General features: G+C 45.7%; 1 protein-coding gene across 5 annotated transcripts in view; it reads right to left on the bottom strand.

Annotated features, from left to right (window-relative positions):
- Nucleotides 1-4,628: 4,628 nt before the first annotated feature.
- FBXO16 (F-box protein 16) overlaps nucleotides 4,629-15,727 on the bottom strand; it is a 53,688-nt gene continuing 42,589 nt past the window's right edge. For 3 of the 5 annotated variants that reach the window (XM_059372534.1, XM_059372525.1, XM_059372543.1), the window contains exon 8: nucleotides 6,662-12,702. In XM_059372534.1, coding sequence (XP_059228517.1) covers nucleotides 12,520-12,702 — 183 coding nt within the window. In that variant the 3' untranslated portion in view covers nucleotides 6,662-12,519. The other 2 variants (XM_059372560.1, XM_059372568.1) reach the window with 2 other exon arrangements.

Genomic DNA, 15,727 nt, shown 5'->3' with positions numbered 1-15,727 from the left:
CTTGGCATAGTCCCAGTTGTTTATTTTTGCTTTTGTTACCTTTGTTTTTGGTGTCAAATCTAAAACATCGTTCTCAAGACCCAAGGCCAAGGGACCCTACATTTTCTTTTAGGGGTTTTATGGCTTCAGGTCTTACATTCAAGCTTTTAATCCACTTTGAGGTGGTTTTTGTGCATGATAGAACACAAAGGTCCAGTTTCATTTGCTTGCATCTGGCTGTCTGGTTTTCCCAACACCATTTATTGAAGAGACTATCCTTTTTCCATTGTATATTTTTAGCTCCTCTGTCATAAATTAATTGACCGCATATGCATGGGTTTATGTTTGGATTCTATTCTACTTCATGAATATCTTTGTTTTATGCCAATACCATACTGTTTTCATTACTATAGCTTTATAATATAGTTTGAAATCAGAAAGCATAATGTCCCCATCTTTGTTCTTTCTCAGGATTGCTTCAGCTATTTGGGGTCTTGTGTGGTTCTATGGAAATTTTAGGATTGGGGTCCCTGGATGGCTCAGTCAGTTAAGCATCTGCCTTCAGCTCAGGTCATGATCCCAGGGTGCTGGGGTTGAGCCCTGCATTGGGCTCCCTGCTCAGTGGGGAGTTGGCTTCTCCCTCTGCCCCTCCCCCCAACTTGTGTGCATGCATGCACTCTTTCTCTCTCTCTCACTGTTTGATATACATAAATTTAAAAAAATCTTTTTTAAAAAAGAAATTTTAGGATTGTTTGTTCTTTCTCTGTCAAAAGTGCTGTTGGAATTTTGATAGGGATTGCACTGAATCTGTAGATTGCTTTGGGTATTATGGACATTTCAGCAAGATTAATTCTTCCTACCCATGAGCACAGAGTACCTTCCCATTTGTTTGTGTCTCCTTTAATTTCTTTCATTAGTGTCCTGTAGTTTTCAGTGTACAGACCTTTCGCCTCCTTATTCCTAGGTATTTTATTCTTTTTGACGTGATTGTTAATGGGATTTTCTTTACTTTCTCTTCCTGATGGTTTATGAGTTTATAGAAACACAGCAGATTTTTGTAGGTTGTTTTTTCTATCCTCATCTTTTACTGATTTCATTTATTATTTCTAATGATTTTTTGGTGGGGTTTTTAAGGTTTTCTATATGTAATATCATGTCATCTGCAAAGAGAGATGGCTTTACTTTCTTTTCTGATTTGGATGCCTTTTATTTCCTTTTCGTGTCCCGTTGCGCTGGCCAGGACCTCCGATACTGCATTGAGTGAAAGTGGCAAGAGTGGGTCATTCTTCTCTTCCTTCTGGTCTTGGCGAAAAGTTTTCAGCTTTTCACCACCGAATGTGATGTTATCTGAGGGCTCAGCATATATAGCCTCTATTGTGACAAGGTACATCCCCTCTGTACCTAGTTGAGTTTTTTATCATGAATGAATTTTCTTAAAAATTATCGTGAATGAATTAAATTTTGTTAAATGGCTTTTCTTCACCTACTGACACGATCATATGATTTTTCATTTTGTTAATGCGGTGTATCATGTTGATTGATCTTTGGATAGTGAGAAAGTCCTATCATTTTATTTTATTTTTTTTTAAAGATTTTATTTATTTATTTGACAGAGAGAGATCACAAGTAAGCAGAGAGGCAGGCAGAGAGAGAGAGAGAGAGGGAAGCAGGCTCCCCGCCGAGCAGAGAGCCCGATGCGGGACTCGATCCCAGGACCCTGAGATCATGACCTGAGCCGAAGGCAGCGGCTTAACCCACTGAGCCACCCAGGCGCCCCAGTCCTATCATTTTAATCTGCTCATTTCTTTTCATTATTATTTTTTAAAGATTTTATTTATTTGACAGAGAGAGAGAGATCACAAGCAGGCAGAGAGAGGGGGGAAGCAGGATCCCCTGCTCAGCAGAGAGCCCAATGTGGGGCTCAATCCCAGGACCCCGAGATCATGACCTGAGCTGAAGGCAGAGGCTTAACCCACTGAGCCATCCAGGTGCTCTATCTATTTCTTTTAATCCTTAGGGTCGCTCTCCTTACTACGAACTTCATCATCTCACATCTGAAGTTTTGCTGTGGGGGTCAACTCACCCACCTATTGTCTTTTACTTCTCAAATCTATCTGCTTTCTCACCAATCTTCTGCAAATGGTTTCATCATATTATTTCTCTATGCAACAACCCACAAAACTCCTTACTACCTCCTGCTCTGACATTGCCTGCCCTTAGCCTTGCCCTTTTCACCCGCCCTTCTTGCTCAGCCCTCACAGGACACAGGACAAAACTTGACTCCTCCCTTAGCAGCAAACTCTGCCCTACACTGTCTTCTCACTCCTCCTGTTACCTCCCTGTCTCGTCTCAGTCTCGCCAAGCCTCACCCTTCCTCCAGGGCTTGGGTCACCTTCACAACTGCTTTTCCAATCACCCTCACCTCCGCCAACTTTGCTCTTTGCACTGTAACCACGCTCAACATCTTTAGAATGCAACTGTTTCTTGTCTGTAAGACACACCTTCTGCAGTTTCCATGATGGCCAGGATTGTATCTTGGCTTCAGAATCTTGTAAGGGGCCTAGAAAAGAAACAACTGTTTCTTTGAGAACAAAGGATGGTATCTTTGGTAAATAAGCTGATTACCAAGTGGATGCGGGCTCAGTTACTTAGTTTTAATGATATTAACGAGGGAATTTTTACTGACACAAGAAGTATTTACTGATTCCGGCTTTTTTGTAAGATTGCCTCATCACAGAACTGTGATTCTCAGTGCAGCTCTCTTGAGTATGTACTCCCCCAGCATCACCAGCACAGAGAGCTACTAGTATTAATTACTAATTACTAATAGGAGAGTCCTTTCCCTCAGGTGTACTGGGGTTGAGAGTCCACCAAGAGAGAAAACTGAAACTGTCGGTGGTATTTATTAAACTAAGATTATTTCGGGGCACCTGGCTGTCTCAGTAAAGCATGTGACTCATGATCTCAGGGTCATGAGCTGGAGACCCACATTGGGCATGGAGCCTCCTTAAAGTAAAAATTTCACCTTTCTATCACAGTGGGTCAGAATTGGACCTTTCTTAGAGCATGTGTCAGTTCTTAGTTCTTTGAGCATTAATGAGTAAGAGAGTCTGCTTGACCAAGTAGGGTAGGATATGCCATGTGCGAGAATTACATGCATTTCTGCTGGGGGTTGGTGGTGGTGGGCCAGACTGAGGACTCCTCTACCTGCCAGAATCTCCAAGGATTACCTTTAGTTCCACTTGTTGGGGATGGTACACCGTGAAGAGGCAGCAGTCACGACATGGGGACAGACTTCTCAAAAGAAAAGAATACCCATGTACATCAATGCTACAGAGGTCCCAGAGGACAAAGAGGGAGAAATGGCCATCTGATTTGGCAATTAGAAGGGTCCTGGAAACCTGTGTGCTGTGCTATGAATGTTTGTGTCCCCCTAAAATTCATATGTTGAAATCCTAACCCCCAAGCTGATGGTATTACGAGGTGGGGACCTTAGGAGATTAGGTCATGAGGATGGAGGCCCCCATTAATGGGATTAGTGTCCTTGTAAGAGAAACCCCCGGAGCACTCCTGTACGACTTCTGTTCTGTGAAGACACGGGGACTGTGAAGACACGGGGACAGTGATGCGGCCTATAAACCAGAGAGCGGGGCCCTTGCCGGACATCAAATGTGTCAGCACTTTGATCTCGGACTTCCCAGTCTCCAGAACTGTGAGAAATAAATTTCTGTTGTTTATAAGCCACCGGATCTATGATATTTTGTTTTAGCAGTGCAAACAGACTAAGACACTGTGAGAAGGCAATTGCCAGGAGGTTAAGGCTGAGACCAGATTTCCTGATGCAAGGAGAGTAGATATTGAACTGAGGAAAATATATGTGTAACTTGCTAAAGAGTGTTTAATGAAATGTAGGAGAGCAACAAGGCTGGGTCAGATCATTACTTTTTTTTTTTATATAAAGGATTTTATTTATTAGAATGCAAGCAGGGGCCAGGGGTGGAGGAGAAGCAGACTCCCCACTGAGCAGGGACCCCCCCCCCGCCCTCCACGATCATGACCTCAGCTGAAGGCAGGCACCCCAAGGTGATTTATTTCTGATACAAGTAGAAAGCAGGAAGAAGTTGGGATATTTATCAGCTGGGATGCTAAGAGTGGTGAGGGTATGAGACCCGAGGAGAGGGAATGAAGCCTACTGATTGGAAAGCCATAGGAAGAAAAGCCAAGATCAGGGTGGGGCTGCTGATAGTAGTTGACTCCAGTGTGGATGAAGATAATAGGGGAGGCCACGTAGTATGTAGAACCAATGACAGGGAAAGGAAGTACAAATCTAGTTCCTGCCTGGCTCCGTATTAACTCGAACACCTTGGCCAGGACCGTTACCTTTGGTGAATGTTGGGATCTTCATCTGTATACTGGTGATAGTAGTGTCTTCCATGTTTGTCTCAGGAGATTGTTTAAAGGGTCAACTGTGTTAATAGTGTAGGAGAAAGGGCACTGTAATCTATCACGTACTATAAAAAAAATCTGGATTCTGATAAAACCAGGGCAGGGGCTAGAGAAGCTAAATCATGGGAAATAAACAAAATATAGAAAAAAAGAATAAGCTTTTTTTTTAAAAGATTTTATTTATTTGACAGAGAGGCAGCGAGAGAGGGAACACAAGCAGAGAGCAGGAGAAGGAGAAGCAGGCTCTCGGCTAAGCAGGGAGCCCAATGTGGGACTTGACCCCAGGACCCCAGGATCATGACCTGAGCCAAAGGCCATGCCTAATGACTGAGCCACCCTGGCACCCCAAAAAGCTTGGGGAGAAAGGGTGTAGAAGAGACAATTGGAGCCTAAAAACTTAACCTTGCCTTATCCACTATACCTTTAAGACCCAGATCACTGTTACTTACCCCTGATGATAATTTTTCCCAGCCTGTCTCCCATGTAGCAGTGGCTCCATCTTCGTATTTGCCTCTATGATAACTATACATTTTGGTTTTTTTCCCCTTTATTCGTTTTGGTGTGGTAAAATATACATAAGATTTACTATTTTAACCACTTTTTTTTTTCAATTTTGACCACTTTAGACTTTTTTTTTTTTAAAGATTTTTTTTATTTGGCAGAGAGAGATCACAAGTAGGCAGAGAGGCAGGCAGAGAGAGAGGGAAGCAGGCTCCCTGCTGAGCAGAGTCCAGTGCGGGGCTCCATCCCAGGACCCTGAGATCATGACCTGAGCCGAAGGCAGAGGCTTAACCTACTGAGCCACCCAGGTGCCCCCTAGTTTTAACCATTTTTTAAAAATATTTTTATTTTCTTTGTCAGAGAGAGGGAACATAAGCAGGGGGAGCAGCAGGCAGGGGGAGAAGCAAACTCCCTGCTAACAACATGGGGCTCAATCCCAGGACCCTGAAATCATGACCTGAGCTGAAGGCAGGCTCTTAACTGACTGAGCCACCCTGGCGTTCCCAATTTTAACCACCTCTAAGTGTAAAATTCAGCGGCATTAAGTACATTCACACCGTTGTGCAAACATCACCATCACCCATCTTCCTAAACGGCAAGGAAACTGCGTACCCACTAAGTACTGACTCCCCATTTCCCCCCTCCCACAGCCTCTGTAAACCTTTATTCTATCTCTTTGAATTTGACTACTTGAGGTACCTCATATAAGTGGAATCATGCAGTATTTATCCTTTGAGACTGGCCTCTTTTTTTTTTTTTTAAGATTTTATTTATTTTTTTTAAGTAATCTCCACACCCAACCTGGGGCTCAAACCCACAACCCCAAGATCAAAAGATTCATGCTCTGCCGACTGAGCCAGCCAGGCTGGCTTCTTTCCTTTAGCGTCATGTCCTCAAGGTTCATCCATGTTGTAGAAGGAATTTCCTTCCTTTCTAAGGCGGAAGAATATTCCAGGAGATCTAAACCACACTTTGTTTATCCATTCATCTGTCAATGGAGACTTGTGTTGCTTCTACCTTTTGGCTATTATAAATAATACTGCTGTGAACATACATAGACCAGTATCTCATGGAGGCCCTGTTCTTAGTTCTTTGGGGTTTACACCTGAATTTCTGGGTGATAAGGTCATCCTAGGTTTAATTTTCCAATAACATCTGTCATTTGAAAACCTCACCAACAAATGGACAAAGGTTACGATTTCTCCACAACCTTGCCAACACTTGTTATCTGTGCTTTGACAATAGCCATCCTAATGGGTGTAAAGTGGTAGGTTACTTTTTATTTATTTTTATTTTTTATTTTTTTAGGTTACTTTTTAAAACACATGTTTCTTCCTTAGACTTTAAGTTCTTCAAAAACTGACATTGTGGGTATCTGTTTGATTCAAATGAAATCAAAGACCTGAGCTGAATACATATATCCTTAAGGGTGTCTGTGTAAATATTCGGAATTGCCCCAAACCTCTCCCCAATCGTAATAAAAATATGCTTTCACTGATGTCAGTCCTGTCTGAATTTTATTCAAGGGACTGAAAGAGGCAGAAAAGGAGCAGCTCCTTGGACTGCGCTAGAGGGGAAGGAGCGCCCTCTTGTGTCCACTCTCTGTCAGTGTCAGTGGATAAAGAAGCTGGCTGAGAAATGAACGTTTCAGACCTTTTTTTTTTTCTTTTTTTCATTTCAGACCTTCTGATGACATTCCAGTGACAGCAAACTCCAGTTATAACCCCTCCTGCATAAAAGAAAATGTGGAAGTACAGAGTGAGTGAAACTGGGATCCTCTGAAGAATTCCCAGTCTACAAGGCGGGTGGGGATGGGAGTTGGGGAGAGTAAAACATGTTCAGAAATAACAGTAGAAGACTAGAAGCAAAATGGATAGATTATTACGTGAATACAGAAAGGTTAAAATCTCGCAGGAGATAAGCCAAGATTCATATCAGAATTACGCATCGCTGGTTAAGAAGGAGCTGAGGTTGGCACTGGAGTTTCTCTTAAGGCTCCAGGTACGGGGTGTCCCTGGACTGGGAGGACAAGCCCCATGTAGGGGCCATAGGGTTCGGGCTGTTAGGTCTGCAGAGGCCCCGTGAGGTTTAGACAAACTCACCTCTCTTCGGGAGGGAGGCCCTGGAAAGTCATCACGGGTTCCTTTCTTCCCTTTTGTGTCCTTCCCCTAGTTCCCTACCTCTTGACGTCCATCTCTGGACACTTCCTTCTTCCCTAAATAGGCTGTTGACTGGGACACACTGTCTTCATACCCTGGCCCTGATGCTCACAAAGATAATTACCGTAGGTCCTCTGGCTCTAGGGTTTTTGCATGTATAAGAAGTTTGGGGACCAGTTATGAAGGATTAAGAAGCTCTCTCGCCATCCTTGTTCCTGGAAGCAACCTTCAGCTGGCTTCTTAGAGTGGAGAGGTTCCTTCTCCTGGTCTTCATCCTTCAACACTGAAGGAGGATGGAATCAAGGCAGGGCAGAAGATGTGCGAAATATCCAATCAGGTAGAAACTTGTGTTCATTAGGGAAATTAGCGTGGTGTAAAAAAGAACAGTTCTTTATGCTCAAACGCATCTGGGTTTAAAGCCCCTCCTTTGCCTGCTTGTAGCTGTGGCCCCTGGTGCCACCGTGGTGCCTGGTGCCTACTTTGCCCCCAATTCTGCATCTGTGAAATGAGGATAACAACCTGCCCACCTCGAAGGATTCTTGCAAAAACTGAATGCGGTAGAGAACATAAGTCGCTTAGAAGTATTGAGTGTAATTAATGCCTATATTCTTCCTTCTCTTACCCCTAGCCTCCTTCTGTTCCTGTAAGTCTAGTGGCTGTGGCTGTGGCTGTGGCTGAGACTTCCGGGTCAGTGGTACAATAACCCAGAATTTCTAGGTCAACAGGAGATGTATGGGAGGCAGAAGAGCGGCTTTGCTGGTATTCTTGTGTAGGGTGGCGTGGGGAAGGCTTTCCAAACCAGCTGAATCCCTTGTCAATACTTTTTGCAGCTGCCCAAGCCAGATACCGGGGAGTCATTCTTGAATTCTGGTCTCTCAGCCCCCCTTCTCTGTATTTCCAGGTTCTGTTGCTTCTCCTTAACCTAGTCCAAATCCTATCTCTCCATCTCCCCGCATAATTTTATTTTATTGTTTTTAAAGGTTTTATTTATTTGACAGACAGAGATCACAAGTAGGCAGAGAGGCAGGCAGAGAGGAAGGGAAGTAGGCTCCCTGCTGAGCAGAAAGCCCAGTGCGGGGCTTGATCCCAGGATGCTGGGATCATGACCTGAGCCGAAGGCAGATACTTTAACCCACTGAGCCACCCAGGCGCCCTGCCCTGCATTATTTTAAATCGCCACAGTCTCGTCCCTGGAAGTCCGCCAGGGCTTCTTGACAGGACTGCAGAACTGTTCTTCTTCTTAATTATCCAGCAGATAGAGCTCTTTCTACATCTAAGTCTTAGCCAGCCACTCCCATGGGTAAGATCACTTACTGATTGCTCAGCTTCTCGAAAGATAAAGTCTAAATTCCTTAGCGTGGCTTGGTTCTTGTTTGGAATCCTGCCCACGTTTTCAGCTTTCTCTCTCACCAGCCCTGCTGCACCCCCACCCCGCCCCCAGGTGTGCTGGCTGCATTGAACTCTGTCCATGAATAAAGCAAAGTGACTGAAGAGTTCTTGATGTGGGACTTTAGTGCTAAGAGTGGGCCAGTCCTGGACAAATCAGGATGGTGGTCACCCTAGTTTTTGCCTTGGGTCTCCACATGGTCTATTGCTTTCTCCTGAATGCTTCCCCTCATCTGTCCTGCCTCATATTTACTCCTCAGTACCACGCATCCTCTGTTTCTGCTTGGACATCCCCAGTGCAGCTCCGAATGGAGAGCTTTATTCATCCCCTCCCAAAGTTGCCACATGTCACAGCCTGTGCTCCTTGCAGCTCCTGCCCCATTTTATTTTATTTATTTATTTAAAAAAGATTTTATTTATTTAATTGACAGACAGATCACAAGTAGGCAGAGAGGCAGGCAGAGAGAGAGGAGGAAGCAGGCTCCCTACTGAGAGAGAGCCTGATGCGGGGCTCGATCCCAGGACCCTGAGATCATGACCTAAGCTGAAGGCAGAGGCTTTAACCCACTGAGCCACCCAGGCGCCCCCTGCCCCATTTTAATGGCTGCGTTGTCTCTCCCATGGTTATAGACCCATTAAGGGCAGGAAGTTTATTTTTCTCCTACCTGTATTCCCAGAGCCTAGCAGAGAGTCTGGCACTAGGTTGGAGTTCGATAAATTAAAGTTTTCTTGAATTAAGGAATATCAATATAAATTTATATTTCTCAGTTGTCATCTAATTCATATCATTGTGGGGAATGTTACAGATCGAATGCTGGTGTCCCCACGCACATTCATATGTTGAACCCCTAGAGAGCCTGTATATGGAGATGAGGCCACGAAGGAAGGAAGGAAGATAGGAAGGAAGGAAGGTAGGTTGGTTAAATTAGGCCATAAGGGTGGTCTCCTGATCAGATAGGATCTGTCCAGGGAAACCTCATTCTCTCTCTCTCTCTGCACAGGTACCAAGGAAAGGCCATGTGAGCACACAGAGAAAGGGCAACCCCAAAAGAGAGATCTCACCAGATGCCAACCCTGCCAACACCTTGATCTTTGACTTCCAGCCTCCAGAGCTGTGAGAAAATAAATGCTGTTTAAGCCCCCCAGCCTGTGGTGTTTGTTACAGCAGGCCGAGCAGGCTAAGACAGAGGCTCAGCCTAGTTCATGTAACTACGCTGTGACCAGTGATGGGTAAGGGTCACCTAGGGAACCATCCTGAGGCAGACAGTCTATTCCCAAATGGGCCCAATTATATTTCCCATCCCACGCGTTCTTCCAGAACCTCGCAGCTCTCCCACATCTGTGCCTGCTCTGCTTAAAACTGGGTTAGCGTCTATGGTCACCAGGGGATAATGGAGTGACACTGTAAGACTTGCAAGGCGAGGACAAAAGAGGTGATTCAGAGTCCACCTGTCTCTCTCGGGATGCTCATCCTTCAAACCCAGTCCCCATGCTACAAGAACCCCAGCCCCAAAGAAGAGGAACAGAGGGCCCTGCCCTCAGCCCTGGCTGAACACCCAATGAAGGGCTCATACGCACTTCCCAGCCATGTCCCTACACCATCTTGGAATTGGATCTCCCAGCCCTCTGTCAGGAGGACCCAGAGGATGTTGTATGGATCAGAGACAAGCTCTTCCCCAGGCCCCTCCCAAACTGCACATTTATGAAGGGAATAACAGAGTGTTGTTGTAAGTAGCCAAGTTTTGGGGTGGTTTGTTTTATAGGAATAGATAACCCAAATACAGCTTAAGACAAGAGGGAGCCACTTGTACTAGACAAGCCCTTCTTTCTCTTGATGTGTCCTTGCCCCAAAAGATTCTGGTTTATTTCAGAAGAGATGGGGACATACTCCAGGCTGGCCCATTCCAACAGAGGTCCACAGTGTGACTGGATCCTGACATCACCCAGGTGGTTCACTGGGACAAAGCAGTGCAGAATCCTGGAGCTGTAGGCCACCCCAGCAGCACAGCTGCCCCTGGCTCTGAGGGCTGAGCACGAGGCCTCCGCCTTCCGGAAGAGGAAATCTTAACCGAGAGCCATCTGCTCTAACCATGGGAAGAACACCAGGTCTCATCTTGGGTATGGGATTTTTTTTTTCTTCTCTGCCTCAGAGTCATGCGTTAGTATCACCTTGGGTGGTGCAAACTAATCAATTATAAGCTGGTTGTGTTTTGTCCTATAGCAATCATTTGGGCATCCAAACCTCTGTAACCTGCGCCATCTTTCCAGGCCACCATTTTGAACCTCAAAAACAAGAGTGTGTGTGTGTGTGATGTATATAACATACATGTAACATATACATATATATTACATGTTACATGTATATTATGTATGTATATTACAGTATGGAACACAAGATCATGAGTGTTCAATATTACGTGATAGACAAACATTTGGTTTTCTATCATTCTGCTTTACTTAGGTAAATAAGTATCCTAGAATGGTAACTTCTGGACCTTGAAATGGTTACATGAGAAGGTGGTTTAGTTTAGAAGATCTGACTAATATTTTTTCAGCCAAGTAACATTTTCTGCTTTCCAGTGACTCTTTGAGGCCCATTTACATTGCTTGAACATTAATTCTAATGCCTTCTTTGGAAATTTTTACATTGCCCCCATTGTGCTGCTATTCCTCACAGTCCCACTCATGTAATACCCTTCCCATCCACTCCTGGACACATTTCTTCCCAGGCTCCTTTGTTCTTGGACTTCTGGATGGGTTTGACCAAAGCCAAGTGCTGTTAGGAGTGTAGAGGGGTGTGGAGAGAGATGGCTTGGGTCTTCGCCCTCTTCCTTCCCTGCTAGGCCTTGTTTTCCACAATGACTGTATTCCTTCACCACAGAGCATACAGCCTGGTGGGTGGCCCCTCTCCTGTGGCTACAGCTCTCACTGGGTTCTGGGAACAACAGGCCCTTTCCTTTCTGCCTCTTCAGGCCACAGGCTGACAAAGGCTTCCACTGTCACCAGTTCCTAGGTGGTTCACCATCTCATCTTGATGCTCTTAACACTCCCTTCCCTGTTGTTTGTAGGCTGAATTGTGTCCCACTCCCCCCAACCTCCCACCCAAATTCCTATATTGAAGTCTTAACCCCCAGGACCTCGGAACCGGATTGTCTTTGGAGCTAGGGTTTTCAGAGAGGTAATTAAGGTTAAATGAGGTCATATGGGCAGGCTCTAATCTGATCTAACGTGTATCCTTGTAAGTAAGAGGAGATGAGGACATAGACCACCCAGAACAAAGACCATATGCAGACAGGAGGAGAAGGTAGCCACCCGCAAGCCAAGAAGAGAGGCCTCAGAAATAACCAACCCTGGGACGCCTGGGTGGCTCAGTTGGTTGGACGACTGCCTTCGGCTCAGGTCATGATCCCGGAGTCCTGGGATCGAGTCCCGCATCGGGCTCCCAGCTGCATGGGTAGTCTGCTTCTCCCTCTGACCTTCTCCTCGCTCATGCTCTCTCTCACTGTCTCTCTCTCTCAAAAAAATAAATAAAATATTTAAAAAAAAAAAAAAGAGAAATAACCAACCCTGCCAACATCTCGACCTTAAAATTCCCAGCTTCCAGAGCTATGAGAAAATAAATGTCCGTTGTTTGTAATCCACCCATCTACGGTATTTTCGTTATAGAAGCTGGACCAGATGAAGGCAGGGGTACTGGGTGATGGCAGCTCCAGCCAACGAGACACCATGGTAAACAGCCCCCCATTAAACAATTCAACTAGCCTTGGGAGTCGGCTGTCTGCACCTTTCTGGGACCCGGCCCTGTACACCCAATATTACCACTGTTGCTATCCTGGTCCTTTTATCCACCTCATGGTACCTATCCTCACATCTGTCTCTAAGTTGTAACCACATCAGCACTTCTGCCATGATTACCTTTTACTGAAATACTGTAGGACTCCCTTTCCCAAGCAGGTACCTAAGCTGAAAGTTTCTAATAGAGGACCCAAGTAACATCTCTCCAATGGGTAGAGCACTTTGTCATGTCTATCAAAATCCTTTCATGTTTTTAAATTGACTTCAGCTCTGGAGCCTGGCCGGATAATGCCTGAAGTCCAGGGTGCCTCTGAAGAGGTTGCATGAGGACCTTTGTGTCAGCTTCTGTGGCCTGGAGCCCTGCCCACCGGTGAAGAGACCAGGCGAGATGAGCAGGAACTCGGAGAGCGGCGCTGGGTTCTGCACTTAGGGATATCTAGGGAGGAAAAAGAGATCATTCCAGGAACAGCCCTGAAAACACCAGACAGGAAGCTATATAACGAAACTTATTTTAATGATATAAGACAGCTTCCTCAAATGCTAGGGTTGGATGGGATTTATTGAGACCTCCCAATGTCACCAACCCCTAACCCCCATGCAATCTTCACTTTGAGCTAAGAATCAGTCTGTTAGCCTCCAAAGTGCTCTCACAACCGTAATTTCATGTGAACCTCAAGGAAATTCCACCAGGCAAGTAGGGAAGTATTAGCATCTCTGTTTTACAAATCAAAGAAACTGGAGAGCAGACCAGGCCAGTTTACTTGCCAGCCCGAGTTCACAGAGCAGAAAGGCGTCAGAGCCATGCCTGGAGACACGAGGCTCTCAGGCCAGGCGAGGTCTGGGAGAGCTCCCATTGTTTTACACTCACTACTAATCTGTGCATGCACACAATTCGCTCTAAAAAGGCAAATGTCACAGGTTGACATTCCAACCAAAACTCACAGTGAGAAAGGATTTCTCCGGGACATCTGGCCACGAGCGGGCGGGCAAGGGAAGAGGGAGAGGAGGAGAGAACAAGAGAAAGCAAGAACACGAGCTGAGCCTGCTGGGAGCACGAGCAACAGACTCTCACGAGGTTCCTCTTACGTTGGCTCCTACTGTGCAGAGAGTGAGAAGGAGACAGGGCACATGTACAGACCCTGTCACCCGCCCTGAACACAATCCCCGCCCCACGACTCCACATCCAGCCGGCTCGTCCCGGCTGTCAGAAGTCTTGTCACATCTCTCTCATGCTCTGCTGGGTACATTTCCCACACACAGGGTTTCTGTTAATCTGGGGAAATCCTACCTGAGACTTTCACTGAATCAGAAACTGCTTCAGCCAATGACTGCTGTCTCCTGTCCTCTCTGCCAGGGAACAGGGTCCCTCGTTAGTCCACAAAGGTGCCCCACAATCTTGCCTCACATACTCTATTCCTTCTCTAAATCTAACCTGTCCTTCGAGATCTTCCTTCTCCAAGAAGCTGGAGTGTCTTGACCATCAGGGATTTCTTTCTTTCTTTTTTTATTTTTAAAGGATTTTATTTATTTATTTGAGAGAGATTGCAAGCCGGGGAAGACGCAGAGAGACACAGGGAGGAGCAGACTCCCCACTGAGCAGGGAGCCCCTGTGGGACTCAGTCCCAGGACTCTGGGATCAGGACCTGAGCCAAAGGCAGACACTTCACTGACTGAGCCACCCAGGTGCCGAACCCTCTGGGATTTCTGCCTCAGCTGGATTCTTGCAGCCATTATTAGGGAGACCTCTGTGCTCCCATTCCCATGTTCTTGGACATTCATATTCACTCCTGGCCGTAATTATTTACTCCCGGACAAGACTGCAAACTCCCTGAGAGCAAAGCTGGCCTCTGACACTTCAGTGAATCTACGGGTGTCTGCCTACACATGCTCGCTGATGATTTTTCTGGGGAAAAGGTAGGCAAAGCTGGGATTAAATGTAGCAAGTTGTTAGAATTGGAGAGGAAAAAGGGCAGGAAATGGGAGCAAATAATCTTCCCTCCTTTGAAGCTTCCAGTGTTAAGTTTTAAGACCTACTAGGGTAAGCATTTTTGGTGTTGTTCTAAGATCAACATAAGGTAAGAGAACAAATAGAGGTTTTCCTTTGTGCTGTTTTAGTAACAATGAAAACAGAGTAATACCTGCTGAATGAAGAAAAGGCCTAGCTCTCAGGGATACAAGAACAGGCTAGTCACACCTCACCTGTAACAGTTTTGAATTTAATCCTATTACTCTGCAAAGCTGATTTATCACTGCATTTGAGGAACCCCTTTCTCTTAGTCCCCCTGGGTGGTGGTGGGGGGGCGAGTTCACATGCTGAGGCAGGCTCCTCTCAAGCTCTCCTTCTTTTAGCCAAGGCAGGTTGCAGGATTGGCCCCCAAGCCCCAGCCCCCCCACTGCTCCCACCCTCCCCACCCCTCCCCCCACCCCTGGTAACTGTCACCACCTATTGAGACTGTTGGGTTTTTCTTCCCTCCAAGATCGGCTCTGGGAACATGGTCTCCTTACAAACCTTTCTTTCTGTCTCTGAAAACAAATGCACAGACCCTATTCATTTTAAGACTTTAATGTCCAAAGTCATCAAGAGAAAAACTAAGATTTAAGGGGGAAACATGCGGAAGTTACCTAAAGGATATAAATCTGACAGTCTTGGATCTTGATCTAAAGTATCTGACGATCTGGTTGAAATAACTGGGAATTTCTTTTATACCAACACTGAGTATGAGATAATAGAAAAGCACATATTGGTCTTGGTCCCATGTTCCCGGCACAGAGCTCAAACCCTTGTAATTTCCTGAGTGATAAGAGCACTTAGGAGCATCTCTTGTCCTGTTGAGGTGACTCTGGACAGGCTCCTAGATGGGGGCCGGTTACCAGAAAGACCAAGTCCTGATTAGAAGCTTAGAATTTTCAGCCCCACTCACTGTCCTCCGGAGCGGGGAGGAGGGACTGGAAATGGATTTAATAATTGATCATGCTTCCATGATCACGCCTCTGCATACAGCCCCATAGGATGGAGTTGCTCTTACATTGTTGTTATAAATCATCTCTATTTCTGTGCAGGTCCACCTGCTATAGCTTTTCCTCACCCTGTTCCCGTGAAGAGAGATGGAATCAGCTACAGATCTTTCTCAACTTACAATGGGGTTATGTCTGGATGAAGACATCATGAGTGGAAAATACTGTAAGTCGAAAAAAGCATTAAAACACCTACTCTTCTAACCGTTCTGGCGCAGCCTGGCCTACCTTAGACACGCTCAGAACACTTGCACTGGCATCGAACCCAAAGCCTGTTTTTTTTTTTTTTTTTTAAGATTTTATTTATTTATTTGACAGAGAAAAATCACAAGTAGGCAGAGAGGCAGGCAGAGAGAGAGAGAGGAGGAAGCAGGCTCCCCGCTGAGCAGAGAGCCCGATGCAGGACTCGATCCCAGGACCCTGAGATCATGACCTGAGCCGAAGGC

This window comes from Mustela nigripes, chromosome 1 (assembly GCF_022355385.1).
Source record: "Mustela nigripes isolate SB6536 chromosome 1, MUSNIG.SB6536, whole genome shotgun sequence".
Lineage (NCBI taxonomy): Eukaryota > Metazoa > Chordata > Mammalia > Carnivora > Mustelidae > Mustela > Mustela nigripes.
The sequence above is the reverse complement of the archived record's forward strand: the minus strand, read 5'-3'. Positions and strand labels throughout refer to the sequence as shown.